The sequence below is a fragment of the Carassius auratus genome, chromosome 41 (genome assembly GCF_003368295.1).
Source record: "Carassius auratus strain Wakin chromosome 41, ASM336829v1, whole genome shotgun sequence".
Lineage (NCBI taxonomy): Eukaryota > Metazoa > Chordata > Actinopteri > Cypriniformes > Cyprinidae > Carassius > Carassius auratus.
Genome location: NC_039283.1, coordinates 7,007,726 through 7,028,029, shown reverse-complemented (window position 1 = coordinate 7,028,029; position 20,304 = coordinate 7,007,726). Strand labels below are relative to the sequence as shown.

General features: G+C 37.4%; 1 protein-coding gene across 3 annotated transcripts; it reads left to right on the top strand.

Moving 5' to 3' along the window:
* Positions 1–112: 112 nt before the first annotated feature.
* On the top strand, positions 113–19,473 carry LOC113059983 (zinc finger protein 420-like). Of its 3 annotated transcripts, none has more exons than XM_026228727.1 (7): positions 113–221; positions 3,203–3,366; positions 6,830–8,213; positions 9,336–9,786; positions 12,089–12,183; positions 15,624–16,054; positions 18,591–19,473. In XM_026228727.1, the coding sequence occupies exons 2-7, from the start codon at positions 3,205–3,207 to the stop codon at positions 19,095–19,097; spliced, it is 3,030 nt and encodes a 1,009-aa protein (XP_026084512.1). In that variant the 5' UTR covers positions 113–221; positions 3,203–3,204; the 3' UTR covers positions 19,098–19,473. The 3 variants fall into 3 exon arrangements, with proteins under 3 accessions (XP_026084512.1, XP_026084510.1, XP_026084511.1); XM_026228725.1 differs by having other exon boundaries at positions 9,333–9,786; XM_026228726.1 differs by having other exon boundaries at positions 114–221; positions 3,200–3,366; positions 9,333–9,786.
* Positions 19,474–20,304: the final 831 nt, after the last annotated feature.

Here is a 20,304-nt window from a genome sequence, read left to right as displayed (position 1 = left end):
AAAAATGTATTATCGATAATTTTCACAGCATTAATACTTAACTGATTCGTAATGTCTTATCTGATGTTAAACCATAAATGACGTGTTTTTGCAAGCACGCTTGACTCCAGTGGAATTCTATTGGCGGACTTAAAAAAGTGCAGCGGACCAATGACGTCGCGGTTTGTTGAGACGTTCCTAATAACATTTCTGACAGCTACGAAAGGAGAAGGCCATAATCGGTGAGTTGTTTATTTTATCATACGGGAGCAGTGTTCTCTTGGGACCAATCCAAGGTTATCTACAGTTCCTGTAATTAAGCAGTACCTGTCGTCTCGGAGACTCGACTGGGGGAGACATTCGCCCTTTGCTAACGGGCGGATTCCGCAAAACTACCACCGAAGAAGCGCGTGCTGCCCTTCTTCGACGCTTCTCTCTCGCCCGTTATGTGTTCAGTGTTTGAGCGCGACCAGGCACCCATAGCGGCTGCGCTTTGAACATATAACTATCAATAAACCAGTGACTGTGGATCTGTAAATATCTTTCACATATTTACCGTTGTTCAGAAAAAGGAAGTTGGTGCACCCGGCTAGCAGGCTAGCAGAGCCCGCTAATTGAGCTGATGGCTAACTGTTGTTAGCTGATTAGCCTGTCGGGTGCAGCTGGGACCTTCTCTTTCTCTTGACATCCTTCCCAGTGTAACATCTGTCATTAAACAACCGATACTGACAGACTAATATATTTTAAGTAACGTTAATAATAATAATACACTAATAACTATGTCTGCAGCAAAGTCCAAAGTCGGCCAATAAGCTACAAAAGGTTGCTCTGTTTCACCAAAAATTTGCTTTTGTTTATAAGTGTCGTATGGCATGGCCGAAATGCGAAACCGTTGTTCATATATTTTATGTCTGTGTTTTAACCGTAATCGTGCCTAGAATGCATTAGTGAATTTAATTTGTAGGCAAAACTATAACAACACAATATGCATTATAAATAACAGCAGTAATATTTTAGCAGAGCTGGGTAGATTACTTGACAATTGTAATCGGTTATTGATTCCAAATTACATGACAAAAATGTAACGTAATCCATTACATACTTATTTTTGATTACTTTTAGATTACTTTTGACCTAATTAGTTTATCATAGTGATTTAAATAGGATAACCTTGTTACACCATATTGATATAAAAATGCAACATTTCTTGTTAATGAAGTTCACTAATCATAACATTAGAAGGTTTCTCAAACTGGGGGTCCTGGAGGAACTGCAGGACGAGTTTAATGAAAAGCTAATAATGAAATCATAAAAATGTGAAATTAAAAGAAATGATTTTCAAATAAAAACAATCACAATAAAAAAGCTTGCAAAAAAATAAAATTAAGTAATTTGTTTACCTGCATGTCACGTGACCATTAACCAATGTCAGAGAACCTGAACATGCAAACATGCTGCTTAATTATTAACTCATTACCTTAAAATCTCAGGGGTACTTCAAATAAACATATTAGGTGAAAGAGATTCGGCTGACAAAAACAGTTTGGGAATCTATGTATTATTACATGACATTTAAATAAGAAATAACTTGAATTTGTGCATTTTAATGTGTTTGAAAGACAAAAGCCTTCCAAAGACATAGTAATACATGGTTAAAAATAACCTACAGAGTTATTTATCCTAATAAATATTAATGTGTTCCTCAGTAGGTGATGCATTGTTGAAATGTTGAGAAAACGCTTACAATTACATTTTTTTTTTTCTTTTTTTTTTGGTCCAGTGGTCAAATGCTGTGTAGTCGCCCGACTAGTGAGTGGTCTTTGTATGAATGTCCACAAAACTTTCTGAATGTATGTAAGTGGTAGTCTATTTTAGAAAGGATCATTTAAAAGATATAAAAAGAAAAGAAAAGAGGAATTGGGGCGAATCAATAGGTTATTGAAAAATTATTGCTATCGTGCTATAACATTGCTATAATATGTAAAATTGCTATAATATATAATCACGTAATCAATAAAATGTAAGTGTAGTCTGATTAAGAGTATTTCAAAATGTAATTTCTAAAGTAAAATCTTTTATTTTCGGAATCTGGAATAATGTAGAAAATTATGTAAATAAGAATAATTATGGCACAAAATTAAATTATACTTTTAAAAACAATATTACTTAAAAGTAATATAAATAACAAGTAAAAATGTTTTAGTTTAATGTACTGTGTCATGCATTTCTGTTACAATTTAAGGATGAATGGATGTTAAAAGTATATACATATATATAATACAGTGTAACACAATAATTATTAAATATAATTAAATAATTCTCAAATTAATTTACATGTGATATGTTTAGAGAGCTGCCCCGATGCATTTTTTTAAAATATATTTATGACCTGAAATTGAAGAACCAAAAGCTTCTTATGTAGAAAAGTGTGAATATTGGTGACAAACATTGGTCAAACACACAATCTGTAAGTATCACTGAAGAAATAAAACATGTGAACCATGTTATATACTGACATCAAATGTTTCCTTCTAGTAAAAGGAGTCATTTCATATCCAGATTTTGTTGTGCAGCTTTGCTTCTGTTTACCATTTTAAATAGCATGTTTATGGTTGCCAGGATGGACTTGATACTCCTATTTAAGCTTGTTCTTCGATATTTCAGCTGTAATTGTTAGGTGAGGTCTTTTGTGCCGTCTTGATAAATTATGCAGAGTGAAACTAATGAGTGTGGCTTTGTTTTGCCACAGTGTGCACGTCATGTAAAGCTCAGCCCCCTCATGTTAACACTGATAACGTGCTGTAAGGACATTTCACTTGCCATCTGCCACGGAATATCTGTTATTTTACTCTCAACCTCCTCTCTTCATTAAAACATTCCATCCTTCCATTTCCTGTCTGTCACTTCAATAAATGATGACTTTCACAAAATTATCTCAATTACATACAATAATGTTGTCAAAAAAATGCTGCATCTAACAGTCACCTTTATCTCTTATTGTGAAATGAATGTTAAGTGCTAAATCATTTTTAATGTCTTCATATGACTAGGTCCAGTGGGAGTTGTATGTTCTCTGTTGCATCAAAAGAGGGCGCTGTTGTTGGAGTCAATCAAACATTTAAACCTTTAATATTTTATCTTTAGTCCAATGTTTTCATCACTTGTCTTTATATAAACATGTATTCTTTTTTTACTTAAACATATTCTTGTGTGTTTCCAGCAGCCATGGAGTCCTCTTCGGTGTACATGTGCTTTCCCTGTTATCAGGAGTTTCCTACTCTAGAGGAAGTGCTTGCACATCAGATGACCTGCACTGCAGAGAATCCACAGCTACTGCCCAATCAGACGCCGATCGAGGCTGCAGCCGCCGCCGCCGGTCTGGCACAGGTACAGACACACGGTTCACCCCTAAACCAATTCAACACTTTATATTTCTGATAAAACTCAAAGCCATTAAGTCACATGAGATGGGTTTGTCAAATTAATTTTCTTTAAAAAGTAATACCTTTGCGGTATTACTCAGCATTATCTCTAAATGGGGTGCTTTAACATGCGCCTCCTGAAAGCCTGTGAAAAATGTCATCTATTTTATTCCCTTAATACCCCTTGAACTCCTAACTATAATTATCTAAAACAGACTAGAAAATTTGAAGAGCAGCTTCCAGTAATCCTAAATGGTGAGCTGAACTCTAAAAGGATCATTTTGTAAGCGGATGTTTTTTTTTTCCTAATTTGCCTCTTCACTACAGGGGGGAAATGAGGCACTTGAGATTCTGTCTTTTACGCTCTAATGTTGATGCACTTTTACTCTAGTTGTTATAAAAACAGTCAAGTTTGAATTAATGCTTGACTGTTTTCATAATGATTGGAGTAGCTCTCTTCAAGCTAGTTATTAGTCACAGCTGAAAAAGACATTTTCTGTCTTTCTGCTTTTTAAACAAGTAGCAAACCACAACTCAAACAAATGTGCCTTTTTCATTTTTGCATTGTCATAAACGATGACTCCCACAGAACCATTTAACTATTTCTTTATATTAAGCTATTTATATAATTTAATGATTTTACATTTTTTTTTGTTAAATTTTATTTTAGTAATGTGTATAAATATATTTTTTCATTTACTTTTTTGAAACAGACTTTTAAATGTATTAAATCTGTGTAAGTGCAAAAATAAGTCTGAATACTTGTAATAAAGAAATGTAATTGCAATGATTGATGCTCACATAAATATCTGTTTAACTAGTAAGGTTATTACATTTTTGGTAAATCATGATTGCTAAAATTATTGCACAAAATAAACTTTAAAGTGGGGAAAAAATTGAACAGCTTTCATGCAAACAGAGTATATTGACAGAGACACATCACAAGTTTGTTTCATGTTAGTTTTTATTTATTTTGTGTTAGTTACTTTGGTAGCTCTTTATTTTACAGCCCTGTTCTTCATGTACATACAATGTACTTATTATAGTAATTACAATAATAATGTAATAATAAGTAGGTACTAACCCGGAACCTACCCCTAAACCTAACCCTACCCCTACCCCATGTAGTTACCTTGTATTACCGAAACTTTCTTAGATCAAATACACTGTAAGTACAAATAGTGTAAAATAAAGTGCAACCATTACTTTAATACATGCTTTCATAATATTTTCCACCTCATTTTCAGTATGTGATAATAACGCTGCTCTATATCAGCTGGTGGACGAGATGATGCCCATTCGCGGAGTCATTGCCTCTTTGACTTTGTTTTTAGATCTTCATCTGCTCTTATCTCATTTGAAACATCCATGCTAAAAATAGATGCAACATAAGTGCATCTGTCCATCGGGTTTATGGGTGTCCTCAGCCAAACCTCTCTGTCTCTGTGAGTCACCCTCTCATCAAGATGGCTTAAGTGGGTGCTTAAACTGGCTGCTCTGCATGACCAACACAAACAGTTTGTGCCATGTCAGTTCAATGGGATGTCGCAGCCAGTTACGTCAGATGACGGTAACACGGACCCCCACGCCGTGCCCTGGTAACATTAAATGTTAGCTTGAATTGAGTGTGACATGAGCTAACTCCTTGAGTGGGTTTTTACACTCTGTAAGAGCTATCAGCAGCACACGAGTGTTTCCTCTCAGAGACTGTGTTCAGGATGAAGTTAAAACATGTTTGTTCTTTTTCAGTGTATTTAATGTACGTATACAATAAGCTGTTAAAAAAATAGAGTCCAGAGGTAATTAAATCTAATTTAAACCTGAAAAGAAAATCCAAACAATGAAGTGTTATACAAATACTAAAAATTATAATCACTAATGAAATAAGCACATTAGTAGCACTGATCATGTGAACAGCTTTGTACAGATGGTCAGATGTTAATGCAGGTTTTACATGGAGACATTATAAAACATATGTCAATTTTCAGCATTTTCCAATGTTAATTTACCACACTGAATTTTCAACTTTACAACTGAAATAGTTAAGATGTAATATTTCCAAATATAAATGAAAATTAACAACAAATTAGATAATAATAACAACAGCTCATTAACAACAAATGTAGAATATAATAATTACTTTACAAATTTATGAAAATGGATAAATGACAGATAATAATGTCAATGATAAAGAGAAGTAAAAATCTTTTAAACCTCTAGTTTTTAATGCATGTATGTGGGTCAAAGACAAAAAAGTGTTTAAGCATAAAAGAAAAGTGTAATACTGCTTTAAACAGTTGTAGTCCCCCCCCCCCAAATAAATGAAAAACGTTTTCTGTTTTATTTAATTGCAATTTTGTTTTTTGTTTTCTGAGCAAAAAATAAATATCATACATTTTGTCCTGATTTACAGAAGACACCCAGTAAAATGTCATTCAGTGTATCAATCTCGTCAGGCATATTTAACACACAAATCTATTTATGACATATTAAAAGACTAATTTCTTTCACCCCAAATACTAATGAGTTGTAATTTTACATTTTTAAAAATTTGCCACTCTCCTAGGTTTTGCCCATTTGTCAGTAAGAATTTTATACTAATTTAAAACACAATCAAATTTAGTATGCTCCATTATTCATTTAGATATTTTAATAGGTACACATCAGAATAACCATGTTGTTTGAATTTTTGCATAAATATTGTGTTACACTGAATGACAATATAACCTTATTTCAACCAAATTTTGACATTTTATTCTCCAAAAACTTATTTAAAACCTTAAAAGCAGACATTTTACTTACATTTAATGTGCCTTCTATGGACACAAAATCACTTTTGTATATTTTTCTTGATGCGGACATCTTAACGTCTTTGACCCATGTATCTAATGTACTCTGAATTCATGTAACTTCAAAATTATATGAAGAAAGATTTAAATGACTCCATACACATTGAAAGTAAACACATCTTAATCATTTAAAAAAATGTTTTTACAGGTATAAGTACATTTATGTTTTTACAAATATAATTAATTGTATTAATTTATAAATATTGAGTTTTGGGGGAGTTGCAAAATTTTGCCTTCTTTACAAAAAAAAAAAAGTCTAATTATCTGATATTTTAAAAGACATATTGACCTTGAAGTGAAGCAGTTAAAATATTTTTCTAAGAAAGAATAAAGGATTCTGCCAGACTAGATCTTTTCCATTTTTTTATTGTCATTTATTTCTTTTAAAGAGACTTTTTTAGTTTCTTTAGGGTATCAGGTCAGCTGCATCACCCTCAAAAACATTAATTGTATATAAGAAAAAAATTTAAATTAAAAAAGGAGCATCATATCATTGACCCAAAGTGCAGTTACACTTTTATTTTGCTCTGCAGTTGTCATCAGATCACTCGATGTGTATGTTTTCTTTCATCTCACTAGGTGGCGATGCAGGCTGTGTCAGTTCCCCAGACTCAGACGGCTGTTGATCTGTCTTCTCTGCTAGAGCAGAAGAAAACTCTTCAGGCGGACGCTCCTCGTGTTCTGTATCAGTGCGCTGACTGTGAGGTTCTCTTTGATGCTCTGTCACTTTGGCAGCAGCACCGCAAGACGGGCTGTTGTCTTGAGACGGGACCTGGACCTGGAGGAGAGCAGAGTAGAGAAAGTGTGGAAACAGCAGCCCAGCCAGAATATCAGGACGGTGAGCAGGCACAGAATACACAAGAACAGATGGGGATGAAAGAAGAGGGAAGACCGGCTGAAATGAAGATGGACAACACCAGTCAAGTATTTGTGGCAGTAGAAGAGGTTTCTGAAAGAGTAGCGGCACCTGATGGTGTCCCCAGTGAGCCTCAAGAGACTTCGGAGACACAGGAAACTGCACCGGTGGAGTCCTCAGCTGAAGAAAACAGCTCCGCTACAAGGCGCAGGGGGCAGAAAAAGGCTAAGCCCCCCTCCAGCCTGCTCTGTGTGGAGTGCGGGCAAAGCTTCAGCCTGGTTCCAGAGCTTGTGACTCACCGTAAGACTCAGCACGGCTTGAAGGATGCCATACACCGCTGCACGGTTTGCGGAGAGGGCTTCCTCAACACCACTCTCTTCCTCTATCACCGAAAGCAGCATCGCTCAGAGGTGGAGGATAAACCCAAGCAGGCCCAACCTGCCATTCCTCAGCTCTCCACAGCCATGCTGGAGGCCCCAGGGGAGGGACTCTTGCTTTTAGCCACCGCTGGAGAAGGCCAGAGCCTAATGGAGGTGACCACTATGGAGCAAACCATAACTGAGACCCCTGTGGCACATGTGGAGGTTGAGCTGGAAAATGACGATATGAGAGGATCCGAGGCTCTCCAGACGGAGCAGGAGACTGCCGTGGAAGGAACCGAAGTTTTTGTGGAGATGGTGGAGGAGAGTAATGGGGCAAACCAGGAAGAAGTAATGGAGATGGTTGTTGATAAGATGCAAGAAGATGTGGAGATGGAGAAAAGCACTGTGGTTGAGGAGATCCAAGGAGAGGTGGAAAGTAGCACAGACAAGGAACCCGAGAAAGCTCCATCTTCGAGCACAGAAGGACAGAATTTCCTTTGCCATCAATGTGGATCTGTTTTCACCAGTGACCAGGAGTTGGCCCAGCATCGCGGGACCGAGCACGGCCTGGAGGCGGCGCTGCACACCTGCGCAGAGTGCGGGGCTGAGTTCATGAGCACCACACAGTTCTTATATCATCGGCGGGAGCATAAGAGTGCAGCTGCGGGACACCCACCCGCTGGTGAAGTGAAAGGTCCAGCTGTTGTTGTGAAAACCAGAGACAACGTGAACTTCGGACAACCAGGTCAGACTGAGTGCACACAACACAGCACGATTCCAATGAGACCTAACTAAGCAGGATATCCAAACATCCTCATTTTATTAACTGATCATTTAACTCCATGATTCTGGTTCTGGGCTGTACACACACAGTCTTAGAAGTCAGACACACTTGAGTTAAAGATGTACAGTGTGAAGTAACTCAAGTTGTAGAGAACGATACTTAGAGGATAGTTGACCCAAAAATTGTCCCTCTGTCATTTACTCACCCTCATGATGTTCTAACATGAAGATATTTTAAACAATGTTGGTAACTAAACGGTTTTAATTACTGTCGACTTTCATTGAATGGTCAAAAAACATTTCTCCGAATTTATTATTTTGTCACATTTTAGTTACACAAGTTATACTTACTTATAATTTTCCTTTAAAGTTCAAATTTTAAAGTTGCTTTCAAGTACTGAATGTACCAGATGAATTACTTGAAATCAGAGCTTTTCACACAGGGATCTGAAGTCCACAGCTTTGCAGGAATATTTATATATTATATTGCAGGAATATATATATAATTATTATATAGTGGGGTCCACGGACTATATATTAGTTTGTGGAATATTTTAGAGAAAATAAGTCACTTTTTGTTTCATTTTGTTAAAATTTTTGTTTTATTCTGCTTTATAAATATATCAAAGGATCAGAAAGATCCAAAACCGTGATAATAATCATTAATATTTTATTCTATTGTGCAGATAGTATTTTAGTAAAGTTAATGCTTAAAGTAAAAAAATAGTCACTTACAGGAAAAGAATGAATAGAAGATGGTTCTTTGCAGTATATCTTGACAGTATTGACTAATTATTGATTTACAAGAACAGATCTATTCACATACACTACCTGTTTTTATATTACTTTTGAACAGTAGTGTACATGGGAGTGGGAGACACCTTTTATTGACTTGAAAACAGTACCTGCTAAATGCAACAAGTTTCTGTTATCTGAACAGATTGTGATATGGTTCATTACCTAATCAATCAGCATTTCACAACGTTCATAATGTTTAAGCTTGAAACGTATCCAATTAATTTGGTATTACATGGACGGTCTCCTTCGTTTAGATTTCCTGTTAACAAAGTGTTTCTGTCAGCAGCAGCAGCAGCGGCGGCTGGAGACGGCGCTATTGAGGCTCCTGCCAAGCTGAGCCGCGACTGGTCACGCACCGCCCTGCCACACGAGTGCCCGCATTGTGGACAGGGCTTTACGCGCCGCAGCCGTCTGCGTGAGCATGTGTTCCAACACACAGGGGAGAAACTCTTCAACTGCAAAATTTGCAAAAAGAGCTTCCCGTCTCCGGCCAACCTGCTGCGTCACAACCTGACCCACGGAGGATCCCGTGTGTTCAACTGTCCCCTCTGTGACAAGCGCTTCTTCCAGCCGACGTCACTCAAACGCCACATGCTGATTCACCAGGGGGGTCCAATCCAGGAACGCAGGGTCCGAGGCAGAGGAAAAGGCAGGGGACAATCAAGTGATGGGCGTCTGCACATCTGCCCAGAGTGCCCTGCCAGCTTCAAGTTTGAGTCCCAGCTCAAGAGTCACAGGTCTGTGTGTGTGTTTCATCCAAAAATCTAAATTCATCATTTACTCACCTTTTATCACTTTCAGGAACAACAACAACAACGGAAAAAATACTTTGAATAATGTCATCTGATTTTTTTTCCATACAAAGAAAGTCTTTGGGATCCAAAACAATGCTTTTATTTTGTCGACAAAAAAATCTATTCTCTTTTGTGTCCCACAGAAGAAAGAAAGTCATATGGGTTTGTAATGGCATGCCCGTGTTTCATTAAATATGTTCATTCTCCTCTTTAGCTCGTTCCCAAAGAAGACTGATATTCGGTCTGACTGTAAATAGAGATGGAAAGGTAGAAGTAGTCAGCGAAAACTTAAATAATGTCACGCTGTGCACAAATCTGATCTTTGGGAGCCACTGTCCTCCCTGTCATTTAGCAAGTGATGAAATCTGATCCTTTTGTTCAGACGGTGTAGGCAATATGTGGTGCATCAACATGGCTTGTTGTAGTAATGATGTGAGCGTCAGCACGATGCCTGACTTTCTCAAACAACAACTCCAAGTAGCTGTCAGAGTGGGAAGAGAGGACGGAAAACTGCCTCTTCTCCTGTCTATCATGACATCTCGCTGCGGTGCTGAACTACGAGGCGCGTGAGAGAGCAGATGCATTTTGTGTATATACCAAAAAAGTGAGTGAAAATGATGTTCCAGCTGTAAACATGGAAAGGATTAGGTGTATTTGTGTGATGGATTTGAGACCGATATACCAAAAAATGACATTTTTGCCGCCTGTCTCAGCAAAGGGCCTGATTGCAGATTCATTTGAGCGGGAACTTGAGATGACACTAGACTAATCATTGGATTTTTCTGTTAGTTAACAAGCTCTGTTCGTGCCCTTCCTTGTTATAGTCCACGTCCCTACAGGTTTTTTTCTGTCCCAGAAATACTTACCCTGTCAAACTGGACAACATCAGAAAGATGTCTGATTAGTCTCTAAGAGAAGTGATCAATTAAATGCGTGGCTGTGACATTTCTCGTTCCCAGTGTGATGTATTTAGCAATGCCTTATTTTGACTTGCACTCAATGTGAATCTTGAAGAAATAAAAACTGGAGAGCTAAACAGTCACCCAGGACATTCGGCATCACGCTGTAATGTGGCTTTGCTTTTGCTGCTAGAAAAGGAAAAAATGTCAACATTTAAAAAATAAATAAATGCATACTTTTATTCAAGGATGCATTAAACTGATCAAAGGTAACAGTAAAATCATGTTACTTGAGCACCAAATCAGCATATTAGAATGATTTATGAAGGATTCTTACATTTATCCCGTTGTTTTTACAAATTGAGACATGAGTGTTGAGGAATGAGAAGAGAAAAATGAGAGTTTCCAGCACAGAAATAATTCAAAACATGATGGTTTTTCAGATTGAATTGCTTGGCATATCTGCACACTTAGGGAGCAGAAAATAAAAAATTAAAACTCAAAAGGGCGAATGCTTCTTCCTACTAAAGTACCTTAATGATGGTGGTGTGAGACAGGAGTGATTGCATTTATGTCCTCAGCGCATTGACTCCAATTGAACGTGCTGTTGCTTTCCCTGAAACAAGCTGAATTCTAAAGAGGTTCAATAACCAGGTTTGCAGAATGCCTTTTTCTAATACCTTTATGTAATTATTTGAAACTCTGTTCACAAGGGCCTTCATTACTAGACTTCTTATAATGCTCAGTGGCACAGGAGTGAAATGCATTAATGCTGCAATTGTACAGAGTTATTATCTCTTATTCTTCATTTTCCAGAGCACTGATGAAGCTAATAAGATCAGAATGCAGATAAACTGTTAGGTTGTTTGCAACTAATGAGCATATGTCAGTAATTTATAGAAACTGCATCATTAAAATGCCAAGAATGAAAATAAAATGAATCGTGATGATAGTTCTTCCTCCAGTCATTTTACTGAGGGCACTGGTTAAAGATGACACATTGGCACGGGACTGAAAGTAAATATAAGCAGTCGTTTTTGATGTCAGGAATAATTAGTAAGGACCCTGCTGATTTGAATCTCATGCGGTTGGCTTTAAAACATTTATGGAGGCTATCACTTTCCCGCACGCCTCAGTTTAATGACGTTTCTTCGGCTCAGAGTTGAAGCTGCATTATTTTTCAGTGATGTTAATTATACCTCTATGCGAGTACATGACTGTGTGCCTTGTGATATGTGGGTGAAGTCAAACGTGGCTTTTCTCACAGCGATTGTTGCTGGATTGGCTCCAGGAGTTGCGTGATGCAGTCTTTCTATTCACTTTCTCTCTGTTTTTCGCTGTTCTAGACTCCTACACACCAGCCATCCATTCCCTTGCAATGTGTGCGGGGAGGCATTTATACGACGCAAGGAGCTGGACCTCCACTCTCTCATCCACCAAGGTCAGCCTGCAGGAAACAATTACACACTCAGCCTTTTGTCCTTACCAGCTCTCATTCACGTGCTATTTCTTACATTCATGGAGTGGGATTAGAGCCGGCAATTGATTCCAAATGTAATCTAGTTAATTAAACAGTATGCCAATTAATTAATTTAAGCACATATAAATAATATATCGGCCCCCAAATAAAGATGTTTTCAGAGATGTTGTCATTGTTCTACACAAAACATTGAATAGACAATGCGAAAATAAGATTTTGCAGTCTGTCTATTCAAAAAAATAAATAAATAAATAACAATAATATATGTATATGTATGTATGTATGTATGTATAATTTAATAATGTATAATAATTGTTTAACGATTCTCTCCATTTTTTTATATGTATTAGGATATTAAATTTATGAAATAGTACATACAATGTTTGACTATATTTAAGAATTTTTATAGTAATTACGTCATACAAAATAAATACTTTAAAAAAGTAATGTGATCAGTTTAATTGTTTAATTAAATATATAATATATTTGTGTGTGTGTGTGTGTATACATATATGCATGTGTGTAAATGTTCAAATTTATGTGCTGGTGTGTGTTATTAATTTATCAAATTAAATAATTTACAAAATGTACTTTTGCATAAAATTTGATAACACACATAGGGCCCTATTTTAACGATCTGAAACGCAAGTGTCAAAGCGCGAAGCGCAAGTAAGTTTGTGGGCGGGTCTCGGCGCTGTTGCTATTTTCCCGGCTGGATAAATGGCTCTTGCGCCCGGCGCAAATCTAAAATGGGTTGGTCTGAAGTACCTTCATTATTCATAGGTGTGGTTTGGGCGTAACGTGAAATAAACCCATCAGAGCGTCATCCAACATTCCCTTTAAAAGCAGGCGCGCAAGTTCCATTATGGATTGCTATTATTATGGCGTATTTACCAGGCGCACGCCAGGAGCGGTTCACAGCCGAGGAGACTGGTGTTCTTGTAAGATCAGTGAAAGACAGAGAAGTTGTGTTGTATGGGGATGGGATAATAATTAGCCTGAATAATTTGTAAGCTAGATTTATGCCTATTTTTTCACATCTTCGTGTCACACCACAATGATTTCCGTCATCTCATGTGTTAATATTTTTTTAGTGTAACAATTTATGATTTGCAAAAATAACTGTTGCATCTGTGTAGATTACATGAGCAAAGTGTATGCGCGTTGTGCACGCTATACATTATGGTCAAGCATGCGCCCTTAAAATAGCATAATGAACAACGCGCAACGCGCCACTGACTTTAGACTAGGTTTTTTCTGGTCAGTGGCGCAATTGTTTATTGGAACAGCAAAATAGCACCAGGGATTGTTTGCGCCGGAACATGCCTCCTTTTTTGCGCTGAACCGCCCAGGGAGCGCAAGTTCATTCACTAGTTTAGCGACGTGCTTCTGTGGAGGGAAAAGCGCGCTTTGCGCAGGTGCAAAATAGGAATGACACATGCGTCGGTGTACAAAGTCAATTGCGCTGGGTGCAAGATAGGGCCCATAGACACAAACACATAATTTTTGTAACTATTAAATTGATTTCCTTTTATTTTGTATATTATTAAAATAACAACATGACAAATGTATAAAATGTAATTATTTAATGCATGGACAATATATAGACGTGTTAATCTGCTTTTAGTAATAACTGTTCAATATGTATTCTATAGTAACTGCAGTAAATCAGCATGGGTTTCCCAAATACACTTACAAACTCACTTCATTAAGTGGCCCTATCAGTTTCTCCTTTCCACTCAGCTCTGTTTGGGTTAATGTTTGTGTATCTGAACACACACACACACACACACACACACACACACACAGATCTGTCAAATGAATGAGCTTTCATCGATTGCTTCGAAGTAAATAGATGGGGTCAAAGGTCACATTTGTGTGTGTGTGTTGATAAGATCAGCTGCTGATCACTATCATCTCTAATCAGAGGCTCTTACACGGGTCTGTCCGCTGCTGCAGCTGTTCCTCTCTCTAGCCGAACAGAGGCTGGGATAGATTTGTCTTTTTACAGGTGAAAATAAGGGAGTGCAGAGTTGCTTAGTAGAAGCTTTTAAAAGCCTGTAAAGGTCAGTGAGGCTGAGTCACAGCCTGACCGTTTGAATGCTCTGAATCGAAACATCACCCGTGACCCCCGTAAAGTGCTGTTATTTCTCCGTATGCGCTGTGCATTCTGTGAAATGACTGTTTATCAGCCGCCTCTCTCTGATTGGTCCTGTGTAAATAAGAGGGAGCTTTTTGTATTCTCATGTTTGTGCTGCTCTCTCCGTCTCCGGCCCTCTTTTTAGATAAGGAACAAACATTACGGGTTTGTTTTTCTCACTCGATAAGAAGCAGTAGATTATTTTGGCTTGTGTGTGAGGGAACGTGTACATAAACATAAGTATCTCTCATGTCCGGTACATCAGAAGCCGGAGACTAGAGAATATGTGTGCCTCTCCATTTCTGTTATTGTAGATAAGCACTTTAGGGTGCATTATACATGAGTGGGACAAGTTGGCCACTTTTAACCTTATGTGTCCTCTAGTCAAGCAGAAATTAAACGAACGGAAAGTGGTTATAGAAATATGATTTTTATCATATGCATGATGTATATTTTTAGACATGGAAAAATTTGCTTTGACAGAAAATATGCTATACCTGTATGTAGAAAAATAATATAGAACGTTCAGCCTAAAAAATGCACATTTTTCATTTATCAGTCTAGTGCTGTATGTTGGGCTCGGTTTAAATATGCACATGTGAACACAGTAGCACAGTAGTAGTTTCCATCCACATATTTTAACATGCATTATAGGACCTCATAAAAAGCTGGATGGCAATGGCAAGAAGTGCATACAATTTTAAAGTGTGCAGGAACAATGCACTCGGTTGAGATCTTGAATAGAAGATATGCACATAAAATGTAATAGAAAACCTTTACTGAATAAATTTCTGAATAAAAAGTCATGTGACTTTGTCTCAACAGATCATATAATTGGACAGTTGGACTAGCAAGCAAACCAATCACAATGCTTAACATCTCAAATGTTGCTTTAGTCTTTCTGAAATTTGGCATAATTACCTCCCTTAACCGTCTAACATGAATGCGTTCCCACACCTCAGAATCCTCAGAAAAATAACATGACAGCATTTATTTCATTTCATCTATGAACTCTATACACACATCATTTATTATGTAGGAGAAAAGAGCTACAGTGGCTTCCCAGATTACAGCAATCCATTTTTATTATTGACCAGGAACAGTTTAGTTCTCTTAAACTTAAAATGGAAACTTTTTTTTTTCCCCAAATGTTTTATGCAATACTCAAAATTTTCATATAACCTCAGTTCGACACTTTGGGAGGAGACATACCTTGTGACACATCTTACCCACTCTCAAATCCCTCTGTCTTTGTTTGTAGATAAAGAGCCAAAGACGTGTCCTAACTGCGGCTCTCAGTTCCTGAATCAGACCGTGCTGGACACACACCTTCAGCGCTGCACAGGGGAGGAGACAAACCACCGCAAATATAAGGGTCAGGGAAGAGGCAAGGTGGGAGGTCAGCTGGAGTGTGATATGTGCGGCCACCGCTGCGTGACTCAGGATGGTCTTGACCTGCATCGCCTCTCCCACACTGGTCAGACACCCCTGCGGTGCCCGCTCACCCCCTGCAGACGCCGCTTCGCCTCCAGTACTGCTCTAGGGGAGCATCTCGTGGCCCACTGCTGTGGAGCATTAGGCAAACGAAACGCCCCACGCCGATTCACCTGCGAGTTCTGCGGGAAGGAGTTTGCCTACGTTTCCACCTTCACCGTTCACATGAGGACGCACACCAACGAGAGACCCTTTGAGGTATGCTTCTTTCAGGAAAGAGAGAACCTGAATGGCTCATATATGTGCTGGTTCCAGTGAATGAATATATATACAGTATTGTTCAAAATAATAGCAGTACAATGTGACTAACCAGAATAATCAAGGTTTTTAGTATATTTTTTATTGCTACGTGGCAAACAAGTTACCAGTAGGTTCAGTAGATTGGCAGAAAACAAACAAGACCCAGCATTCATGATATGCACGCTCTTAAGGCTGTGCAATTGGGCAATTAGTTGAAAGGGGTGTGTTCAAAAAAATAGCAGTGTCTACCTTTGACTGTACAAACTCAAAACTATTTTGTACAAACATTTTTTTTTCTGGGATTTGGCAATCCTGTGAATCACTAAACTAATATTTAGTTGTATGACCACAGTTTTTTAAAACTGCTTGACATCTGTGTGGCATGGAGTCAACCAACTTGTGGCACCTCTCAGCTGTTATTCCACTCCATGATTCTTTAACAACATTCCACAATTCATTCACATTTCTTGGTTTTGCTTCAGAAACAGCATTTTTGATATCACCCCACAAGTTCTCAATTGGATTAAGGTCTGGAGATTGGGCCGGCCACTCCATAACATTAATTTTGTTGGTTTGGAACCAAGACTTTGCCCGTTTACTAGTGTGTTTTGGGTCATTGTCTTGTTGAAACAACCATTTCAAGGGCATGTCCTCTTCAGCATAGGGCAACATGACCTCTTCAAGTATTTTAACATATGCAAACTGATCCATGATCCCTGGTATGCGATAAATAGGCCCAACACCATAGTAGGAGAAACATGCCCATATCATGATGCTTGCACCTCCATGCTTCACTGTCTTCACTGTGTACTGTGGCTTGAATTCAGAGTTTGGGGGTCGTCTCACAAACTGCCTGTGGCCCTTGGACCCAAAAAGAACAATTTTACTCTCATCAGTCCACAAAATGTTCCTCCATTTCTCTTTAGGCCAGTTGATGTGTTCTTTGGCAAATTGTAACCTCTTCTGCACATGCCTTTTTTTTAACAGAGGGACTTTGCGGGGGATTCTTGAAAATAGATTAGCTTCACACAGACGTCTTCTAACTGTCACAGTACTTACAGGTAACTCCAGACTGTCTTTGATCATCCTGGAGGTGATCATTGGCTGAGCCTTTGCCATTCTGGTTATTCTTCTATCCATTTTGATGGTTGTCTTCCGTTTTCTTCCACGTCTCTCTGGTTTTGCTCTCCATTTTAAGGCATTGGAGATCATTTTAGCTGAACAGCCTATCATTTTTTGCACCTCTTTATAGGTTTTCCCCTCTCTAATCAACTTTTTAATCAAAGTACGCTGTTCTTCTGAACAATGTCTTGAACGACCCATTTTCCTCAGCTTTCAAATGCATGTTCAACAAGTGTTGGCTTCATCCTTAAATAGGGGCCACCTGATTCACACCTGTTTCTTCACAAAATTGATGACCTCAGTGATTGAATGCCACACTGCTATTTTTTTGAACACACCCCTTTCAACTAATTCAACTAATTGCCCAATTGCACAGCCTTAAGAGCGTGCATATCATGAATGCTGGGTCTCATTTGTTTTCTGAGAATCTACTGAACCTACTGGTAACTTTTTTGCCACGTAGCAATAAAAAAATATACGAAAAACCTTGATTATTCTGGTTAGTCACATTGTACTGCTATTATTTTGAACAATACTGTATATATATATATATATATATATATATATATATATATATATATATATATATATATATATATATATATATATATATATAAAATACACTCACACACACACACACACATACATACACACTACCATTCAAGTCTGTGCATATTTATTCGGAAAGAAATTTTTTTTATGGTAGAAACTATTTATATTCTATTTATTCTATGTTTCTACAAAAATATGAACAGCACAAATATTTTCAACATTGATAATAGGAATAATAATATAGGTCATAGGAAATCAATAATATTACAATAATTTTTGAAGGATCATGTAACATTGAAGATGTAATGGCTGCTAAAAATGTAGCTTTGGAAGAAAAAATTATTTTAAAAAAATATATAATATTGCTGTTTTTACTGTATTTGGGATCAAATAATACAGATTTGGAGAGCACAACAGTAATGTATAGACATTTAAGAACTTGAAACAATAAGTAAAAGTTGTTTCAACAAAAAATTGAAAAATCTAAGCAACAAAAATAGTACATAAAATATATTTTATACTTGTTTATTAGCTACTGTTTAAAAGTTTCTATGTTGAACATTTGTCTTGCTTTAGAGACTTTAGTTATGTCCATGTTGCAAACTGTTACGTTTAAAAACTATTGCTATAATATAGTTGCATCCATATATTTTTTTTTAATGGCATTTTAAAATAACATTTAATGGCATCTTTTTCGTCTCGTCTACATTATCATTGCCGAAATCAGAAATTCTTTCATCAACAAATATTTTCATTATTAAAGATGAGAATAACACTGGCTCGTTCCTCTTCACACATTGGCTTCCTCTCTCTTTTTCAGTGCTCTGTATGTGGGAAGCGTTTCCGGCAGCTTCCGCACCTGCAGGATCACGAGCGCATTCATAGCGGCGAGCGGCCGTTCACGTGCTGGGTGTGCGGTAAAAGCTTCAGCGTAGCAGCGAGGCTAACGGAGCACGCCCGTGTGCATAGCGGCGAGCGACCGTACATCTGCCCTCGGTGTCCCACCGCCTTCCGCTCACGACCCAACCTCGACAAACACATGCGTCTTCACGCCAACGACCCCGTGGATCCTTCCGCACAGAACATGGATGATGATGCAGCAGTGCAGACCATCCTCTTAGTACAGGAGTCTTCTTCATCTTCACCATCCTCCTCCGCTGTGCCTGTGGTCCAGGAGGGCATGTTGGTGGCAGGGGAAGGCAGCTCCTCTGTGGTCTTCCTGCACTCCAACCTTACCATGCCAACTATCTCAGTTCCCAACATCTCTGTAGTCGCAGGTCAGGATGTGCCTCACACTATTGAGGTTATCTTAGAGGAGACTGTGTAAAAACAGAATCAGATGAATGCCAAGGGGATATGGGGCGGGGGGTTAACATTATTATTTTATTTTATCTTTTGAAAGAGAAAGGCAGATTCAGCAATAGGTCGAACAATAGGTCAGGACTTAACAAAAGTTTTGTTAATGTGAATTTCTGAGAGATGCCTGGTTGATTTAAGATATATTTTGCTTTTGCAATTTAGAAGTACAACAACTCAGCATCTTTACTGTGGAAAAAAATAATTCACAAATGTTTTTGCATATGAATGGCAACGCTGTACTTATGCTGTGATTTTATCTTATGATTTCAATCTTTTATCTGCCTTTAATACAAAAAGTTGACCATCATTTGTGGTGTTTAATTTTAATAAAACGCTTGAGCTTTTTGGGGTCTTTTATTGTTTCATTTAAAGAGATCTTGACTTTAGCAAACTGGAGTGAAGTCGCTGATGAACTAGAAATGTTCTTGTCAACTCACTCACATGAAGCTTTGGCTAGTCAGGGAAAAATAGTTTTTGCTGATCATTTTAAAATGAATTAAAGGTGCCATGTCAGATTTTTTTAATCATTTAATATTTTTTTTTTTTTTTTTTTCTACACCAAGATTGTTACTCTAGTGTTCTTGTGCTCAAAGCGCTCCGAATGGCTCTGAATTTGTACTTCTATACTTTTAAGATTTATATAAGGCCACTTAAGTGTACCCAGAGAGTACATTTTCATAACTGTTTCTTAACACACTTAAGTACACTTTTAAAAAGAGCACTTTGTAATGTCAAATTGAAAATATTACTTTAAAGTGCTTTTTAAATAATTATTTTAAGTACACTTTTAAAAAGAGCACTTTGTAATGTCAAATTGAAAATATTACTTTAAAGTGCTTTTTAAATAATTATTTTAATACACTGACCAAAGTACTAAAGCACAGTTTAAGCACTTGATTTTTTCATTTCTTTTAAATGTAATATATATATTTTTATGAACTAACTGCAACTTCATCATAACAAATATATATTAAAATACATGACATACAAGTTACAACAGAAATTAGTTTAAAGCATGTTTTGCTTTGCCAAATTCTTTATCAGTACATTCAGCAGTACACATTAGAAAACAACAGAAGTACTTCTGATAAAGGAATTGCTTACAGTAACTTAGGTTCTACTTGAGTGGGTCAGCTAACTGCATTTAATATAAATTTGAACTATAATACATTTTT

Bases quoted from the DNA above. Each gene is read 5' to 3' on its own strand.
- LOC113059983 (XM_026228725.1), top strand. From the start codon at position 3,205: ATGGAGTCCTCTTCGGTGTACATGTGCTTTCCCTGTTATCAGGAGTTT. The intron at 12,184-15,623 runs GTCAGCCTGCAG...CTTTGTTTGTAG, and splicing joins CCACTCTCTCATCCACCAAG to ATAAAGAGCCAAAGACGTGT. The intron at 16,055-18,590 runs GTATGCTTCTTT...TCTCTTTTTCAG, and splicing joins CCAACGAGAGACCCTTTGAG to TGCTCTGTATGTGGGAAGCG.